Genomic DNA, 20,632 nt, shown 5'->3' with positions numbered 1-20,632 from the left:
ATAATTATACTGAGGTTGGTATCTGGAGGGTCTGAGAACAAAGAGCAAGGTAAGCTTTATGAAAAAATGTTAGAAGCAGACAGTTTTAGCACAAAACAAGATACTTAGCAAAGCTGAAGAGAGAGGTTCAAATAAGATAGCGATAATAGCTAGGCAGAAAATAAAAAAAGGTATGATATCTGTAGAGGCCTCTATAAAACATTAGGACATAAAAAAAAGAGATAATCATGTCTCATAAGAATTCTGATAGTAGATTGATCTTTCTTACTGTCTTTAGCTTCAGTTAACATTAAAATGTGTAAACCTCAACATGTACTAACTTATACTAAGAGGTTGGGATACATGGTGTAAGTGAAAGAATACTGGACTCCAGTCAAGAAATCTGGCTTTTAGTCTCAGCTCTTCATTGAACAGACAGATGTGTGATCTTAAGCAGGTCACATCACCTCACTGAGTGTTAATTTCCTCACCTGAGGAGGGTATCGGACTAGAGGATATTTAAAGTCTCCTTCAGCTTTGACATTTCAGAATTCTATAAATGTCAGTTTGTACATGATAAAGAGAATAATGAATTAACTGTATTATATATTTCATAGCTTTGGATTCCTCAGAAATGGAATCCAGGATTAAGCCAGAGACAAACATTCACAATTCAAGTCCCTCTAGCGCATGTCAGTTTACCTTGCAGTGCAGGGGCTGACTGTGTCTGGGTTTTGGAAAGAGCAGACAGAATGCTCTCTGGGGTGATCTCCACCTTCGAGAGGATATTTGCTAGAGGGTTATGAGATGTTGTCGTGGCAGGTGCAGGTGTTTTCAGACCACTGGTGAGGTTGCTGGGACTTGTAGGAGTTCCTGGAGAAGGTCTTGATGCAGGACTGACCCCTGGTGGCAGAAAGATTAACTCAAGAAAATGCAATTCAAAATGACCTTTAAATTCATGATACTTTCCAGTCACTTAATTGAGTATGGTATGTTTAATAGGAATTCTTCTGTGAATGATCCACAAATTGTCCATCTTGTACAAAGAAAAAATCTGAAAATTAGATTAAGACTTGCTCCTATCTACTTGGAACACCGTTAAATTCGATTAAGTATTAAGTTATTTTTTTTCATATGTATTTACTAGTTTTCAGAGCCCCAATAGAAAGAGACCAGAGAACCTATTTCTTTTTTCTCTACCAAATGGAACCTACACCTCAGACTCCTCTAAGTGCTCAATAGATATTGCTGGCTAATTATGATCAGACTTGACCACTGTATAATTCTATGTGATAAGTAAGTTATTTCCTTTTGAAATGGACTTTAAAATGAGGTTATATAAGCAATCTTTACATTTTTACATTTTAAAATACTGGGTTGATTCTTAACATAGGAAAAATGGTATATAAAGAAGAAATGATTTTTGATTTTTTTAACAATCAAAAATATAAACAGGTATTTCACACACACAAAAAATGATAAGCATATGAAAGAAATTTTAACCACATCTTTAATCAAAGGAATGAAAACGAACAATTTTTTTAAGATTGAATTTGACAAAGTATAAAACAAAACAGTGTTGGAGAGGTTGAGGAACAATGGGAACTTTCATGTACTTGGTACATAAAATAGTACGTTTTTTGGAGAACATTTTAGTTATAACATGAAAAGACTTAACCTACATGTTGAATTTTTTGGAGTCTTTATCTTTTAGAAATAAATACTTAGTTATTTATGAAGAAATGAAATAATTGGGATTTTCTTCAAAATAATCAGGATTGGATAGGGCACAGCAGAAACAAGATGGGCCATGTGTTTACAGTGTTGAAGATGAGTGATGAGCATGTAGAGGGGCTCTACTTTATATATCTTCATTAAAACTTCCATTAAAAAAAGTCCCATATACTTATCAACCCTTTTAAGAAGGGTTGTGCATAAAATTTTAGCATCAAGGTTGTTCATTACAGTATTCTTTTTTTTTTAATTTTTTAAAAGGAATTCCTTTATTTTATTTATTTATTTATTTATTTATTTATTTATTTATGGCTGTGTTGGGTCTTCGTTTCTGTGCAAGGGCTTTCTCTAGTTGCGGCAAGCGGGGGCCACTCTTCATTGCGGTGCGCAGACCTCTCACTATCGCGGCCTCTCTTGTTGCGGAGCACAGGCTCCAGACGCGCAGGCTCAGTAATTGTGGCTCACAGGCCTAGTTGCATGTGGGATCTTCCCAGACCAGGGCTCGAACCCGTGTCCCCTGCATTGGCAGGCAGATTCTCAACCATTGCGCCACCAGGGAAGCCCCTACAGTATTCTTTATAACAGCGAAAAATTGGAAACACACTAGATGTTCTGATAATAAAGGCTTACATAAAGTATTGAATGCTATATAGCTATTAAATGATATAGCTGAATGTTTAATGACTTACAAAAATGTCCATGATATGTAGTTAAATTTTAAGTCGCTGCTTTCAGAAGAGTACAGTTGTCCCTCGGTACCCATGGGGGATTGGTTTCAGGACTCCTGAATATATCAAAATCTGTGGATAATCAAGTCCCTTATAAAATGGTATAGTATTTGCATGTAACCTATGCACATCCTTCCATATACTTTATTTATTTTTGTTTGTTTGTTTGCCGTGCCACATGGCTTGCGGGATCTTTGTTCCCTGATCAGAGATTAAACCTGGGCCATGGCAGTGAAAGCGCCGAGACCTAACCACTGGACCGCCAGGGAACTCCCCGTCCTTCCATATACTTTAAATCATCTCTAGATTACTCATAATACATAATACAATATAAATAGTTGTAAATAGAATGTAAATGCTATATAAATAGTTGTTGGGGCATGACAAGTTCAAGTTTTGCTTTTTGGAACTTTCTGAAAAAATATTCCCCCCAAATATTTTCAATCCATGGTTGGTTGAATCCTTGGAAGTGGAACCTGCAGATGCAGAACCGGTGAATATGGAGGACCGACTGTATACACAATATGCTTCAATTACTGAAAGAAAAATTATACTAACATTTTATTTCCCAAAACACACACACACACACACTTGTGTTAAACACAAGTGGTTTCCTTTGGGATGGCAGAATTATGGATATTTATTTTATTCTTTTAACTTATCTTCTAATTTTCCTATGATGACCATGTATTGGTATGTATGTATGTATGTATGTATTTATTTATTACTTATGGCTGCACTGGGTCTTAGTTGCGGCATGCATGCGGGATCTAGCTCCCAGGGATGGAACACAGGCCCCCTGCACTGGGAGCGTGGAGTCTTACCCACTGGACCGCCAGGGAAGTCCCTATGTTTATTTTTTAATTAAAAAATTACTTTTAATTAAAAAACAAAAACAAAACCCAGATTGATGGTTCAATTAGAAAGGTGGAAATAGGCCTTTTATCTTCTTTACTGGGGCTACTTACCAGTATTTTTCATGACTGATGTCAGGCTGCTAAGGATGGAACTGATCTTTGCCAGATCCACATTAGCCAGGTTTGGCAAAGCCAGTGCTGGAGTAGGGGAGAGAAGAGAAGTATTCACAGGCTTTGGAAGAGGTGGGGTTGCTGTCACGGTCACAGGCACTGGAGTACATGAAGAGGCCTTTGAGATACTTTCTGTTGGCTTTGTAGGTACAGCAGTGGATACAGCTGACTTCTCCACAGGTTTTTCCTTCCTGTCTTCTACTGTTTAAAAAAAGAAAAGAGATGGTATTGCATCCTACTACTTTCCAGACTCTGCTTGCAATATGAAATAACATGTCCCAATATTTCCTAAAAAGTACTATACTTTAGAGAAAAATAATTCACTTCATGATTTTTTTTAAAAAGTCATGCTCTTTATAATTTATGAACCTTCCCAGCTTTAATATCTGCTTAAAATGAATTCCCCAAATGCATCTTTTATCTTACTTTTTAATGATTTCTTTTCATCTTCTTAGTATCTGTATATTAAATTTGTACATTTCTGGAAGCATGTTATTATTTGGTACACATTTGTGTTCTGTCTTTCAGTAATATTTATGTCATAAATTGTCCTGTCTTTTCTTTGCCATTATTAACCTGAGAGCTTTCTAAGAAACAGAAACTCTGTACATATGTTAATGTATTATCCTTTGGTCTCCTGAAATTGGTCTGGCACTGGGGGTGCAATCAGGCACTAATGCAATGTTTTAACTCTTGATGTCTCTGCAATACATTCCTCTTAATGCTTTAAAGGCAATGCACTATATGGATAGTGCATTAAATTCAACCTAAGTCAAACTGCCTAATAAGAATAATTATAAAAGCTGGGGATGTCAGAGAAACAATTCACCAATCCAGGTTAATTCTGAAAGTGTGGTTAACAAAATGTGGCTTTGGAATCTTGAAGGTCAAGAGTGACAGAGAATAAGGAATTCCAGCATAAGTGGCTCTTTAGAGCAGTGCTGTTCAAAAGAAATGTAATTTACGCCACATATGTAAGTTTAAATTTTCTAGTAACCATATCAAAAAAAGAAAAAAAGGTAAAATTAATTTTAATAATATATTTTACTTATCTCAATATATCCCAAATATTTTCATTTTAATAAGTTATAAATATAAACAATTATTAATGAGATATTTTCACTCTTTTTTAAAGCACTAAGTTCCTAGAATCCAGTGTGTATTTTGTTTTGTTTTTGTTTTTGCCACACCACGAGGCTTGCAGGATCTTGGGTCCCTGGCAGCGGAAGCGTGGATTCCTAACCACTGGACCACCAGGGAATTCCCTGAACAGCACAGATCTTGAGCAATGATTCTCAACGTACATGGCATACCAAATCCTGAACCACTGCTCTACAGACAATACTACTACCTTGGTGTTCTAATTTTATAAGGATTAAACCATCTTTTAATACCTGCCTGTGATAGATTTATTGGTGGGGAAGGCAAAACAGATAAGGAGCAAGTTGTCTACTAATCATATAGGACATACCAATGATTTTTGACCCATCATCTTCCACATCTGAGAGTTCCATGTCTTCCACATCACGATTATCTGTTGCAGGCTCAGGTGTGGCAGATTTCTCACTCTCCACGGTTGGTGACTGGGATTCCTCACCCCCCATTCCTTGAAAAGGAGACTCAGAGCCAGTTGGGGAGGGAGCATCCATGCTTGGGGAAGGGACTGGTGATTCCTCAGGATCAGGAAGGGTTGACTTCAATTGATCCAGCTTTTTCTTTAAATTGTTCACTCGATTAGCAAAGGTTTTATAGGCCTAAAAGAGAAAAAGAAGAGTTTACTCCTCTGAGAAGTAACCAAGAAGCTACCATTTTGACTTGATCAGATTTCTTCATTATTATTAACTATATCACTGGTATAAAATAAGAAAATATCATCTGTCAAGCATGGAGTAGTTTCCAGTCTCTGCTTTTTATATTCCCTAAGTCAATATTACCATCCACAGTTGCCCAAGTTAGAGACTTAGAAGTTATCTGCAATTCATCCTCCCTTGCTCCCCTGTATCCCTCCAAGCAACCAATATTTATCAAGAGCCTAAATGTGCTGGCCACTCTTCTAGGTACTGGAGATACAGCAATGACTAAGAAGACAAAAATCAAATCAATAAATAAAGCATAGCCTGAGAGGTCAAATACTATTGATTTTTTTAAAAAAAGAAACTGTTTATTTTAAAAGGTTTAGGTGTACAAAATTACTCTGTAGATAAAATAGAGTTCCCATATAACCCACACCCAATTTTCCCTATTATTAACACCTAACATTAGTATGATACATTTGTCACAATTAATAAACCAATTTTGATAATTATTATTAACTAAAGCCCATACTTTATGCATATTTCCTCAGTTTTTATCTGATGTTCTTTTTCTATTCCAGGATCCCATAATTTAGTAGTCACATCTCCTAGGCTTCTCTTGTTTGTGATGGTTTATTAGATTTTCCTTACTTTTGACGAACTTGACAGTTTTGAAGAGTACTGGTCAGGTATTTTGCAGACTATCTCTTAACTGAGGTTTGTCTAATGTTTTTCTCATGGTTAGACTGGGGTTATGGGTTTTGGGGAGGAAGACCACAGAGGTAAAGTGTGATTGTCATCACATCATATCAAGGGTACATACAATCAATACAATGTAACACTGTTGTTGTTAACCTTGATCATCTGGCTTAAATCCTATTCATCTGATTATCTTAACTGCCAGTGTCTTGAAACTGTGTGTCTTTTTCTTTTTTTTTGTTAAGGGTGTTGGAACATTAGATCGTGGAATAATTTTGGTTGGTTGAACAAGAAGCATTATTTAAAAAATGGAGTGGAACGGAAAATAATATGCTAGAATTGAGCTTTTGTTTCTAGATATAATTGAGTAGTTTGTAGCACAGCAATGCTCCCATCAAGAACAACTAGAAAAGCCAGATATATACACATACATATCTATACACACTCACACGCATGCGCGTACGTGCACACACACATATTTGAATGTACTGTAGAGTGCTAAGGCAACGAAAACCCAAGTGGCAAATTCTATAGCAAGGGGAAACCATGAGGAGAGTCAAGCTGACATTCTGCAGTTGCCTTTTCTCTCAGGGTCCTACTGATTTTGGGGAGCTAGGCAAGAATTTGAGAATTCAGGCAAAAGGAAAAGGCAGAGGGTTACTACTAAATAATATAAAGAAAAAAGGAGAACTTTTAAAAGTCTTGCTGGCCTGTAGAGATAAATTAGAAAAAATTAGAAAGGCCAAAATTTTGATGAAAGAGGAAGGACAGAACTGGCTCAACAATATGCTATTGCTTTTCCTTCAAGATATTTGCTGATAGATAACCAACAAGGACCTACTGTATAGCACAGGGAACTCTACTCAATATCCTGTAATAACCTACAGGGGAAAAGAATCTGAAAAAGAACAAATATATGTATATGTATAACTGAATCACTATGCTGTACACCTGAAATTAGCAGAACACTGTAAATCAACTATACTCCAATTAAAAAAAAAGATATTTGCTGAATTATGAAGCTTGCTTAAGAGGGAATTAAAGAAGTCAAGCAGAAAAATTCTGAAAAGCAAAGCAGAGTTAAACATAGTCTCATGGTGCAGAAGAGACAAGGATTAGCGTTCAAATCACACAATGAAGGAGGGGCCCTAGTGATGTCGCAGGCTCTCAGTGGGAAAAATCTGTGACTAAGAATCTGGATGAACCCGAAGAAATCAAAAGTTTGCCCAAACTGCAATTCAGCCTGAAGTCAGTTCAGTTTCAGATTTGATTAATATGATTAGCTCTTGGACTTCCCTGGTGGCACAGTGGTTAAGAATCCGCCTGCCAATGCAAGGGACACGGGTTCAATCCCTGGTCCGGGAAGATCCCACATGCCAGGGAGCAATGAAGTCCATGTGCCACAACTACTGAGCCTGTGCTCTAGAGTCCGCGTGCCACAACTACTGAGCCTGCGTGCCACAACTACTGAAGCCTGTGCGCCTAGAGCCTGTGCTCCGCAACAAGAGAAACCACTGCAATGAGAAGCCCGTGCACCGCAGTGAAGAGTAGCCCCCGCCTACTGCAACTAGAGAAAGTTGTGCACAGCAATGACGACCCAACGCAGCCAAAATAAATACATAAAAAATAAATAAATTAAAAAATATATATGATAAGCTCTCACAATATCTGCCTAGCAAAGGAAAGGGTGAATCCTTTCTGGAGGAAGAGAAATCACTGAGACTCTAGAAATATTTTCATATACAATGTTCAGTATTCAATAAAAAATTAGCAAGCATGCCAAGAGATAAAAGAAAAGACAGACACTATGAACAGACTCAAAACAAGTATAGCCAATATTGGAGTTACCTAGCAAAACCCAAATAGCTATGATTTATATGTTCAAGAAAATACAGAAAATCCCATCTTGAACAATTCAGTCCAAAATTCATTAGCAAGAGTTGAAGGGAAGCCTTGGTCGCCTAGATTAGGTAACGGAGCCAAAATGGGGTGAGGAAAATGACTGCATGGGAGGAAGGCATTGCATGGGATGTTGAAGCCTAAGCGAGATAAAAAGAAAGCCAACAGAGATGGCTGGGAGGGATGGAAGTGCTGGAAAACTGGCTATACACGTGGGCAATGATCAAATAAGTGATTATGTTGAAGATAAGGGGATCGGAGATAATAGTGTGAACTCACGGTTTTTGACATATATAGACAGATACAGAAATATATATAGATGTAAATGTGTGTATATAGGTTAAATACACACACACACACACACACACACACAAATTTCCTACCTCTGTACACTGATATGGTCTGGAAGCAGTGATATCCCAATAGTAATAAGTACACCTAGTACTCAGATCTTGGTTTCGAAATGTGGTTTTTCACTAAAAGGAACCAAGGCTCCTTGGAGAAATGACTGATTCCCGGGCTGGACAGAAAAGTGCAAGATGAACCTGGAATACCTTGCTCCAAAAGTAAGGAAACGCTCAAAAAATGATGGGGATATGTCAAAAGAACACAGAAAGCGGCTTGAGAGGAGCTCCCACTGGGACAATCTGAGCATCAAAATAATTATTTTGCAATGAAATCAGTAGTTAGTAATGAATTAGAACACTGACTAAATACGACTGAGTCCATACTGATATAAATAAATGAATAAACTGAAACTTTGAGGAGGAACAAAATATTTGCCTAGTTTCAAAACGCCTCCCCACAAGACACTTACTAATTAGTGTATAGCTTCCTAGTGTTGTGGTACTTTATTACTGAGTAGCTTAAAACAACAGAAATTTATTGTCTCATAATTCTGGAGGCTAAAAGTCCAAAATCAAGGTGTGAGCAGGGCTATGATCCCTCTGTGACTGAGCAGGATCCTTCCCTGCCTTTTCCTAGCTTCTGGGGGTGGCCATCAACCCTTGGAATTCCTTGGTTTGCAGATGCATCACTGCAGTATCTGTCTTGGTTGTCACATGATATTATTCCTGTGTGCATCTGTATCCAAATTTCCATCTTCTTATAAGGACACCAGTTATACTGGATTAAGGCTCATCCTAATGACCTCATCTTAACTTGAGTACATCTGTAAAGACCCTATTTCCAAGTAAGGTCATTTTCACATGTACCAGAGAGTTAGGGCTTCAACATTATCTTCTGGGGTACACAATTCAACCCACAGCAACTACCAAGTGAAAACTTTTCAGTGGACAAGCTGGGAAGATGCCACACTTAATAAGATACCAAAGGGAATGTTGTTACAGGTAGTAAAACAAATCAAACTTGTGTGCTAACTGAAGGATGAAATGAGAAGAACACAATTACTTCTGTGATATTCCTACTAAAGATATATAACCTCAATCTGATCACAAAGAAACATCATATAAATCCAAATTGGGGGACACTGGACAAACTATTTTGACTTGTAATCTCCAAACATATTTAGGTCATGAAAATTAAAGAAAAGACTGAGGAACTGTTCCAGATCAATGGAAAACAGAAATGCAATAAATGCAACTTGTGATTCTGGACAGGAAATTTTGTTATAAAAACTGGTCAATTTGAATAGGGGCTGAGGATTAGATAATAATGCATGAAATGTATCAATTAATTTCATGATTAAACAGCTATACCTTATGGTTATGAAGGAGAAAATAATTGTCTTGGAGGAAAATACTCATGAAAATATTTGTGGGTAACGGGGTGTCAGCAACTTCTTTTCTTTTTTTTGGGGTGTGTGTTTATTTTTATTTTATTTATTTATGTATGTATTTACTTATCTTCATTCTTTTTAAATTTTTATTGGAGTATAGCTGCTTTACAATGTTGTGTTCGTTTTTGCTGTACAGCAAAGTAAATCAGTTATACTTATTTTCAAATGACTCCAAAAAAAAAGGTCTTCATAATATACTTAAGGTATTTCTTTAACTTTGAGAGTGTTACAAAATAAAAAAAAGAAGACTGAAAAAAATGAGAGAGGAAAAAATGAAAATAGATTGACAGAATTTTACCAGAAAAATCGAATTATTTCTGAAGAAAAATCAAATGGCAATTCTAGAACTGAAAAATAAGCCAACTAAATTAACTGATGGGTTAAACAATAGACAAGATTCAGCAGAAGAGAAAATTAATGAATCAGAAGACTGGTTAATAGAAAATATCTAGAAGGGAAGCACCGAGGGGAAAAGGATAGAAAATACAGAAACTAACATAAAAAGACATTTGGAACACTGATGAGATCTAGTATACAAATTAGTAGAGTTCCAGGAGGAGAGGAGATATAATGGAATAGAAACAATACTTGACAAGAAAACATCCCAAAATTTATAAGAAACATTAAGCCACTCATTATGGGTTGAATTGTGCCCCTCAAATCATACACTGACAGTCCTAACTGTATACCTCAGAATGTTACCTTATTTGGAGACAGTTTTTACAGAGGTAATCAAGTTAAAACAAGGTCATTAGGATGGGCCCTAATCCAATATGACTGGTATCCTTAACAAAAAAGCGAAAATTTGGAAACAGAGGGAAGGCAATGTGAAGAGACATAGGGAAGAAACAGCCATCTATAAGTTAAACAGGAGAAGCCAGGAACAGAATCTTCCCTCACAGCCCTCAGAAGAATCAACCCTGCTAATAATAACACTTTGATTTTGGACTTATAGCCTTACAGTATGAGACAATAAATTAACGTAGTTTGAGCTACCCACTCTCAGGTACTTTGTTATAGCAGCCCTAGTAAATTAATACACCACTGACTCAAAAAGTTCTGCAAACCCTAAACCAGATGAATATGAAGAAGACTACAAGTAGGCAGATCACTGTGTAACTACTGAAAACCAAAGATAAAGAGAAAATATTAATAGCAAACCAAATGCAGTACAATAAAAAGGCTAATAAACACTAAATAAATACTGGCTACATAAAACAACTGTAGAATATGTATGTGTATAATTAAAATATATAACAATAAAAACATATAAATCTGAATGGTGGAAATAGTTCCTTTGATGCTATCTCCAAGGAAGCTATGAAGTTAAAGACCTAAGCAATGATTTCAGCAGCTGCCCAGTGCCAGGCAAAGAGTTTAGAGTTTATGCACTGTCAATTTAGAGAGGCTTAGTAAACACCTTCACTTCCTATTAAAACCCCACAAAGGCCATGGATTAGGAGTAAGGACCATGTCCCAGGACTAAGGGTTATGTTCAAACAAACCTAAAACCAAGCCTTCACATCACAGTGATCCACTGATAATTTAACTGATTGCCAGAAAAAAACCTCAACACTTTTTAAAGGTAAAATGATACAATTCACAGTTTCCACAAGTATCACCCAAAAGGTCTCCTATGAAATAAATTCTTAGACAAGCAGATAGGATATATAGGTATGATTAAAGTACACACACACACAAATTATAGAAAAAATAGTCAATAGGAGTATACCTAGAAATGACCCAGATACTGGAATTAACATATAAGGTCTTTAAGACAGTGATTACAAATATTACGTTAAAGAATTTTTAGGAAAAGATGAAGAACGGATGAGTAGATGGGAAATTTCAACAAAGAAAAGGAGCTCTAAGAAAGAACGAAATGAAAATTCTAGAACTGAAAAATACAGCATACTGGGCTCAGCAGAACAAAGAATATTTGAAGACAAGTAAATATAAAGTAGCCAAAAATCAGTCCAGAGAGAAAAAAGAATGAACAGAACAGACAGAAATCTAAGAACACATGGGATGTATAACTGGAGTCCCAGAAGGAAAAGAGAAAGAATGAAAAAGAAGGAATATTTTAAAAGATAATTGTCGAATAGGTTCTAAAATTGATGAACAATATCAAACCACAGATCCAAAAAGGTCAGTGAACCCCTTTTATCCCTTTGTAGCAGGATAAGTATAAAGAAGAAATCTAGGCACAGCTGACTTCTCAAGGGACGACAGGTAGAGAAACATTTTTAGGTAATGAAAGAAAAAAACTGCCAACTTAGAATTCTTTATCCAGTGAAAACATTTCTCAAAAATGAAGGTACAATAAAGACATTTTAAGGTAAACAAAATCTGAGAAATTCATCACCAACAGTCCTGCACTATAAGAAATGTTAAAGACTTTAGGCTGAAGGAAAATGATCCCAGAGGGAAACATGGATCTGCAAAGAGGAATGAAAAACACCAGAAATAGTAAATATAAAAGACTATTTGCCCCTTAATTTCTTTAAAAGTCTACTCACTGTTTAAGAAAAATAATAAAAATTATACTACATAAAATATACATAAGTAAAATAGTTAACAATAGCATAAAGACCTAGGGGAAGGGAATCCTACTACTGTTAAGGTTCCTAATTATATATGAAGTAACAGAATATTAATTTAAGGTTTTATTATAACAATATTAAGATAGTAATATTAAATTAAGATAATTTAATTTAAGGCAATAAGTTAAGAGTGTCAGATTTGATTAAAAAACAATAACCATAAAACAAAACCAAGATCCAACTATATGCTGTTTGTAAAAGACACATTTAAGTATACAAACTTGTGAGATGTGGGACTTCCCTGGTGGTCCAGTGGCTAAGACTCCGAGCTCCCAATGCAAGGGGCCCGGGTTCGATCCCTGATCAGGGAACTAGATCCCACATGCCTCAACTAAGAGTTTGCATGCCACAACTAAAGATCGTGCATGCCACAACTGAAAGATCCCGCATACCACAACGAAGATCCTGCATGCCACAACTAAGACCTGGCAAGGCCAAAAACAAACAAATAAAAAACTTGTGAGATGCAGCTTAGAGGGAAGTTTATTGTATTAAATATACATATTTTTAAAAAGCTGAAAATCAATTATCTAAGTATTTATCTTAAAAAATCAGAAAAAGTATAGGAAATGAAATAATACAGAAGAAAGAATATCTCCCAGTATATTGCATATAACAAGAGTAAGTTTTATTTTGTGAAACTTTTGCTGTATATGTGCACGTGTGTGTGGTTCTTAGTTTCCATGTAAAATCTTTCTTTCATACGGACTGTGGTCAAAATCTTTTTGAGAATATTGCTTTAAGGTTTAACTGTTTCCACAAGTCAACCTAGATTATTTCAATAACCTACTAACTTGTCTCCCTATCTCTAATAGTCTCCTATTCTCCATTCTGCTATCTTGATTCCAAAATGCAGACTTGATCACATCATCAGCAAAATTAAAATCCTACAACTGCCTTCCATTGCTTTCAGGGTAAAATTCAAAGACCTTAGAATAAATATAGGCCTTTCAGGACCATGTTCCCGACTTCCTCTCCAGGTTTATTTATCACTTCCTCATAAGTGCCTACCTATAAGAAACTACTTTCAGGTCCACCAATTTTGCCATGCTCTCTTTCATTCCCATGCTTTGAAAATGCTCTTCAGAGAATATGGTCTTTCATTTAGCCAATTACTGCAACTTCAGAGTTTAGCTCCTTTGGGAAAAATTTTCTCCATATCCTCCAATCCCACTCCCAAATTAGCTAAAGCACCTTTTCAATCTGCTCTCCTAGCACCTTATAGTTACCTTCATTATAGCGTTTATTACACAGAATTGCAATTATGTGTGCTCAATGAATGCCTGCTGAACAAACTTCTCCCAGCCATTTGCTAAGGATCCTCCAAAACAGACTAAATGATTTTATATAATTTCATAAATAAGTAACGATGGTTCACTTCTCAAAAATTATAAAATGGTCTTTTGAGTAAAAATGGTAAACTCCTGTTCAGTGTCTCTCCTTCCTGGGACTCCTATAAAATGAATAGTAGAAGTTGAGACACAGATGTAGAGAACAAACATATGGACACCAAGGGGGGAAAACTGCGGTGGGGTGGGGATGGTGGTGTGCTGAATTGGGCGATTGGGATTGACAAGTATACAGTGATGTGTATAAAATTGATGACTGATAAAAAAAAAAAAAAAAGAAAGAAAAATGAATAGTAAAGGAACACAAAGGTATAAACCAGTAACAAGGAAAAGGTTTTGTCAGAGTAAGAAGTAATGAGGCAGGGTAGAGAAAAATGAGGTTAGGAGTATGCAGAAAGGGAGTTATACCTGGGAAAGGAGCTGATCTGTCTTGCAGAATCCCTGAGAAGTTTTGATCCAGGAAATGATGAGTATAAAAAAGTAGAGTGAATAGTGGGATTGAAATCAGAAATTAAAAGTGTGAATACCTTGGGGACTTCCCTGGTGGTGCAGTGGTTAAGAATCCGCCTGCCAATGCAGGGGAAATGGGTTCGAGCCCTGGTCCAGGAAGATCCTACATGCCGCGGAGCAACTAAGCCTGCGCGCCACAACTACTGAGCCTGTGCCCTAGAGCCTGTGAGCCACAACTACTGAGCCCGCATGTCACAACTACTAAAGCCCGTGTGCCTAGAGCCCATGCTCCGCAACGAGAAGCCACCACAATGAGAAGCCCACGCACCGCAATGAAGAGTAGCGCCCACGCAGCAACAAAGATTCAACACGGCCCAAAAAAAAAAAAAAAGGTGTGAATACCAAACACTCAATACCACCTCCTCTGTAATCTTTTTTTTTTTAAACATCTTTATTGAAGTATAATTGCTTTACAATGGTGTGTTAGTTTCTGCTTTATAACAAAGTGTATCAGTTATACATATACATATGTTCCCATATCTCTTCCCTCTTGCATCTCCCTCCCTCCCACCCTCCCCATCCCACCCCTCTAGGTGGTCACAAAGCACCAAGCTGATCTCCCTGTGCTATGCGGCTGCTTCCCACTAACTATCTATTTTACATTTGGTAGTGTATATATGTCCATGACACTCTCTTACCCTCTCACATCTCACCCCTCCCCCTCCCCATATCCTCAAGTCCATTCTCTAGTAGGTCTGTGTCTTTATTCCTGTCTTGCCACTAGGTTCTTCATGGTTTTTTTTTTTTTCTTCCTTAGATTCCATATATATGTGTTAGCATACTGTATTTGTTTTTCTCTTTCTGACTTACTTCACTCTGTATGACAGACTCTAACTCCATCCACCTCATTACAAATACCTCCATTTCATTTCTTTTTATGGCTGAGTAATATTCCATTGTATATATGTGCCACATCTTCTTTATCCATTCATCTGTCAGTGGACATTTAGGTTGCTTCCATGTCCTGGCTATTGTAAATAGAGCTGCAATGAACATTTTGGTACATGACTCTTTTTGAACTATGGTTTTCTCAGGGTATATGCCCAGTAGTGGGATTGCTGGGTCGTATGGTAGTTCTATTTTTAGTTTTTTAAGGAACCTCCATACTGTTCTCCATAGTGGCTGTATCAATTTACATTCCCACCAACAGTGCAAGAGTGTTCCCTTTCCTCCACACCCTCTCCAGCATTTATTGTTTCTAGATTTTTTGATGATGGCCATTCTGACTGGTGTGAGGTGTTATCTCATTGTAGTTTTGATTTGCATTTCTCTAATGATTAATGATGTTGAGCACTCTTTCATGTGTCTGTTGGCAATCTGTATATCTTCTTTGGAGAAATGTCTATTTAGGTCTTCCGCCCATTTTTGGATTGGGTTGTAAATCTTGGAGATTAATCCTTTGTCAGTCGCTTCATTTGCCAATATTTTCTCCCATTCTGATGGTTGTCTTTTGGTCTTGTTTATGGTTTCCTTTGCTGTGCAAAAGCTTTTAAGTTTCATTAGGTCCCATTTGTTTATTTGTGTTCTTATTTCCATTTCTCTAGGAGCTGGGTCAAAAAGAATCTTGCTGTGATGTATGTCATAGAGTGTTCTGCCTATGTTTTCCTCTAAGAGTTTGATAGTGTCTGGCCTTACACTTAGGTCTTTAATCCATTTTGAGTTTATTTTTGTGCATGGTGTCAGGGAGTGTTCTAATTTCATACTTTTACATGTATCTGTCCAATTTTCCCAGCACCACTTATTGAAGAGGCTGTCTTTTCTCCATTGTATATGCTTGCCTCCTTTATCAAAGATAAGGTGACCATATGTGCGTGGGTTTATCTCTGGGCTTTCTATCCTGTTCCATTGATCTATATTTCTGTTTTTGTGCCAGTACCAAACTGTCTTGATTACTGTAGCTTTGTAATATAGTCTGAAGTCAGGGAGCCTGATTCCCCCAGCTCCATTTTTCGTTCTCAAGATTGCTTTGGCTATTCGGGGTCTTTTGTGTTTCCATACAAATTGTGAAATTTTTTGTTCTCGTTCTGTGAAAAATGCCAGTGGTAGTTTGATAGGGATTACATTGAATCTGTAGATCCTCTGTAATCTTGATACTCGGCAGCCAAGGCACTATGCCCCAGGCAAAAAAAAATATGACTTCTTCTCTAAAGAGTTACAATATTCTGGCAAAAAGACTCCAGCCTTCTGACATTTAGGGCTCCTCCCACCCTGACTAACAGCCAGCTCCTTACCTAAGCAGATTTTACTATTATTCATTCTTGGGTTAAACTCAGAGTAGATAATTCCTATCTATGTACAGAGAGCCCTCCCAATCAATTTTTTCATACCTCATTCTTAAATATGAATAGGACAGAGATATTACCTGATTTTTGAGGAAAGCCAGAATCATATAAAAGAAAACCAAATAACTAGAGGGAAGGAAAAAAGACTCTAGATCTTCCAGAAAGCAGAACAAAAAGATCAAGGCTGATAAAACATAAGAAAACACAGGACACATAGAGGATCAATCTAGGAGGTCTAACAAATGATTAATTGATGTCCAAGAAAGGGAAAACGGAGATAAAGAAATTATCCCAGATTAAAGAATATCAGCCTTTAGACTGAAAAAGCCCTCCACTAACCCATAATGAATGCAAAACAAAACCTCACAGGTAGATACATCATTGTAAAAATTCCAGAACACCACATAAAATGTCCCTAAAAAGATCTTGCAAAGATTTCATATCAACAATACTAATGACAATGGAGTGACACCTTCTAAGCTGTGAGGGAAAATGATTTCCAACCAGCCAACCTATCAGAGCAAATGTGAAAACAGAAGAAAGACATTTTTAAATATAAGGACTCAGAAAATTCATCTCTTACAAACTCTTTTTTTTGGGAAATTGAGGATGTGCTCCAGCAAAACAGGAGAGAAAGCCAAGAAAAGAAGACATGGAAATTGGCAAACAGAGGCCTCAGCTCAGAACAGCAGTAAAGAATAGTCCTAGGATGAGATCTAGAGACCTAAAATGGAGCAGGAGAATGTAAGCTCTGGTAGGGAGGTCTCTGGGGGAAAACATGGATTCAGAATATCTGATATGATACAGAATCTAGAGAGAGAACAAAAAAAAAAAAAAAAAAAAGATGCTAAAAGGCAAACAATGCAAGAAAAATAGAAATTCTAGGAAAAAACAAAAACTCTCTAATATAACCATAGTTACCAAAAGACCTTGCAGTGAACAATGTTCAAACAGTTATGATGTAAGCTTTATTAATTTTCAGTCTTTAGAGCAAGGAAGACATAATTATAAAATAGAATGTAAATATTATCAACCTAGACAATATAAAAGTATTGTTTAGTGATGTTGGGAAACTGAAGGGACAGAAGAAAAGTAATGGGAAAGAATAGGAATGTTAATATTTTCATTTTACAAAGTGGGGCATCTAGAGTTAGTGGTCAAAAAAATAGTAAATTTAGTACTTCAATTTACAGGGCAATCAACAGATTTAAAGAATTATATAATGATATTGGGAGAAGGGGGAAGGGAGGTGAATATAAGCTAAATCCTCATTTGTCACACCAAGAAGTTAATAGATATTTCTTTTTTTTTTTTTTGGTCACACTCATAGCATGCGGGATCTTAGTTCCCCTACCAGGGATGGAACCCATGCCCCATGCAGCGGAAGCACTGAGTCTTTTTTTTTTTTTTTTAAATGATATTCTTGTCTGCTTACATTCTTTTTATTTATGTATGTATGTATGGCTGTGCTGGGTCTTCGTTTCTGTGCGAGGGCTTTCTCTAGTTGTGGCAAGCGGGGGCCACTCTTCATCATGGTGTGGGGGCCACTCTTCATCGCGGTGCGTGGGCCTCTCACTATCACGGCCTCTCGTTGCCGCGCACAGGCTCCAGACGCGCAGGCTCAGTAACTGTGGCTCACGGGCCGAGTTGCTCTGCGGCATGTGGGATCTTCCCAGACCAGGGCTCGAACCCACGTCCCCTCCATTGGCAGGCAGATTCTCAACCACCGCGCCACCAGGGAAGCCCAAGCACGGAGTCTTAACCACTGGGCTGCCAGGGAAGTCCCAACAGATATTTCTTATATAGTATAAATCAAGAAAGAAAAATAGGAGTACATTATTAAGAAATATGAAGGCAAATACCAGAAAAAATAGCTAAATGAGTTACAAGAAACTGCTTCTAGGAAGTGGGACTGGTGGGATCTAAAGTACTATATACTGGGAGGGACTTCCCTGGTGGCACAGTGGTTAAGAATCCTCCTGCCAGGGGCTACCCTGGTGGCGCAGTGGTTAAGAATCCGCCTGCCAATGCAGGGGACACGGGTTCGAGCCCTGATCCTTGTCCTGGAAGATCCCGCCAGATCATGCCACGGAGCAACTAAGCCCGTGCGCTGCAACTATTGAAGCCACGCACCTAGAGCCCATGCTGCACGAGAAGCCACCGCAACGAGAGCCCATGCACCTAGAGCCCATGCTGCACGAGAAGCCACCGCAACGAGAAGCCCACCCACTGCAACGAAGAGTAGCCCCCATTCACCTCAACTAGAGAAAGCCCATGTGCAGCAACAAAGACCCAACACGGCCAAAAATAAATAAATAAATAAATAAATTTATTAAAAAAAAAAAAAGTATATATACTGGGAATTCCCTGGAGGTCCAGTGGTTAGGACTCCCTGCTTTCACTGCCAAGGGCGCAGGTTCAGTCCCTGGTTGAGGAGCTAAGATCCCACAAGCTGTGTGGTGCAGCCAAAAAACAAAAGTACTTAAAGTACTATATACTTTTATAACCATGTATAGTGATTAAAACTAAAAAATAAATAAAAATAAAGTACAAAACAGTTTCTTTCAGGGGCCATTAGACAAATATCTAATTATCAACCCCTCTTCCAGTTGAGGTGGGGAGAAAGAGGTTCCTTAATTGAGTTGATGAAATTCAGAAACAATGTTTCCATCTAGTATCTGGATTTAAAAAAATATATATACATACTTCTGCCCAATTTTATATCCCTTAACAGTAACTTGGCACACTCCCACTGAAACGCTAAGACATAAGGCTTTAGCAAAGCTTAATGGTCAGGGTATTCACAAGCTTTAGCATCAGAAAGACCTAGGTCTTAATTCAGACACCTTCACTTGCTAGCTATAATATTCTACCTTGTACAAGGTTACTAACCCTCTTCAAAAGTAACTTCTTCATCTGTGAACTGGAGATAATAAGGCTTATCCTAATAGAGTTAGATAACACATATAAACAGTCACAGATATATGGTAAGCAATTGATGTAAGACAGCTTTAATCATTACTTACATTGGCCACCACTTTTACTTCTTTGTACTGTGCTTCATAGAAAATTCCAGCATTTTCAAGTGCTTCTGTTAGTGAGGGCCCATTTTTCACCTGCTTATCTAGTCCATTCACAAATTCCTCCAGCTTGGCACTTGCCTCTTCAAATTCTTTGGAGAATTTCTTCCCACCTGTCTTATCTAAAATAACAAGAGGAAGTATTCTGTAAAATTCTTAGTCTCATAGTTTCACCTTAAAGAAGCTTCTCTAAATCACAAAAATCACAAAACAGATTATTTAAATGGTTTGTGTGATCCTGCTGGAGTGAGGCAAGAGTGCATGATGAAGGCACTTGCAATTAAGGTAAAGAAAAGAAAGTTCAACTAAATGAAAGTTTGTTGACTGCTTTTATTCACAAATTTGATGTCACACTGCTACGTAGGAATAATGGAATGAGGCTCAATTCTGTACACTTAGACCATTAACTTTTATACTACAGATTGTAATAAGATATCTCTCTTAGATGAGAAAACAGAGGTTCAGAAAAGTAAAGATAAAGTGACTTCTTTGTGTATCAGGCTTAAAAATTATCCTTTCCTATCTGAAGATCTCTGGTAATCTGATATTAGAAGAGTACCATGAATTATTTTTCAACAATAGTGACATTGTATGACATTGTAAACTGTTTCTTACTCTCCTAAGTACTTTTTTTCCCAGTGATGTTGGAATATGGCCTTAGGTGTGGATATAAATTTAGGCTTTGCATTTTATCAGCTGTGTAACTTGGGCAAGCTTCTTATCTCCTTATGAAGCCTCAGATTTCTCATGTCCAAAATGGAGGTTTTTAACATGCTTCTGAGTTGTTGTGAGGACTAAATTAGATAACATATGTTAAATTTAAAGCATGGTACAAGAACAAAATAGGTGCCAAAACAAATAGCTGGTAGTCATTTACTCATTATTTCAAAAATATTTATCAAATGCCTATTATGTGCCAGGTATTGCTCTAGGCACTAGGATACAGCAAGAACAAATAAGGATAATTTCTACTTTCATGAGATTTACATTCTAATAAATTAATATGATTATTATTTATAATCTACAATGTAAGGAAAAGAGAGCACGTCACTAGATTTTATGAGGCATTACAGTGACCTTATTTATTTATTATTATTATTTTTGTGGCTGCACCATGTGGCTCGCAGGATCTTAGTTCCCTGACCAGGGA

At 37.2% G+C, this 20,632-nt stretch overlaps 1 protein-coding gene across 7 annotated transcripts in view; it reads right to left on the bottom strand.

Moving 5' to 3' along the window:
- The window catches only part of RPRD2 (regulation of nuclear pre-mRNA domain containing 2), an 87,152-nt gene that overhangs the window by 9,286 nt on the left and 57,234 nt on the right, over positions 1 to 20,632 (bottom strand). For 6 of the 7 annotated variants that reach the window (XM_059930153.1, XM_059930173.1, XM_059930179.1 and 3 more), the window contains 4 exons: positions 19,429 to 19,604; positions 4,941 to 5,223; positions 3,410 to 3,670; positions 682 to 882 (listed from right to left, as the gene is read on the bottom strand). In XM_059930153.1, the coding sequence (XP_059786136.1) occupies positions 682 to 882; positions 3,410 to 3,670; positions 4,941 to 5,223; positions 19,429 to 19,604 (921 nt within the window). The remainder of the gene's footprint in view (positions 1 to 681; positions 883 to 3,409; positions 3,671 to 4,940; positions 5,224 to 19,428; positions 19,605 to 20,632) is intronic. The other variant, XM_059930163.1, reaches the window with a different exon arrangement.

This window comes from Balaenoptera ricei, chromosome 1, assembly GCF_028023285.1.
Source record: "Balaenoptera ricei isolate mBalRic1 chromosome 1, mBalRic1.hap2, whole genome shotgun sequence".
Lineage (NCBI taxonomy): Eukaryota > Metazoa > Chordata > Mammalia > Artiodactyla > Balaenopteridae > Balaenoptera > Balaenoptera ricei.
Note: the sequence above shows the minus strand (reverse complement) of the source record. Positions and strands in the feature narration are given on the sequence as shown.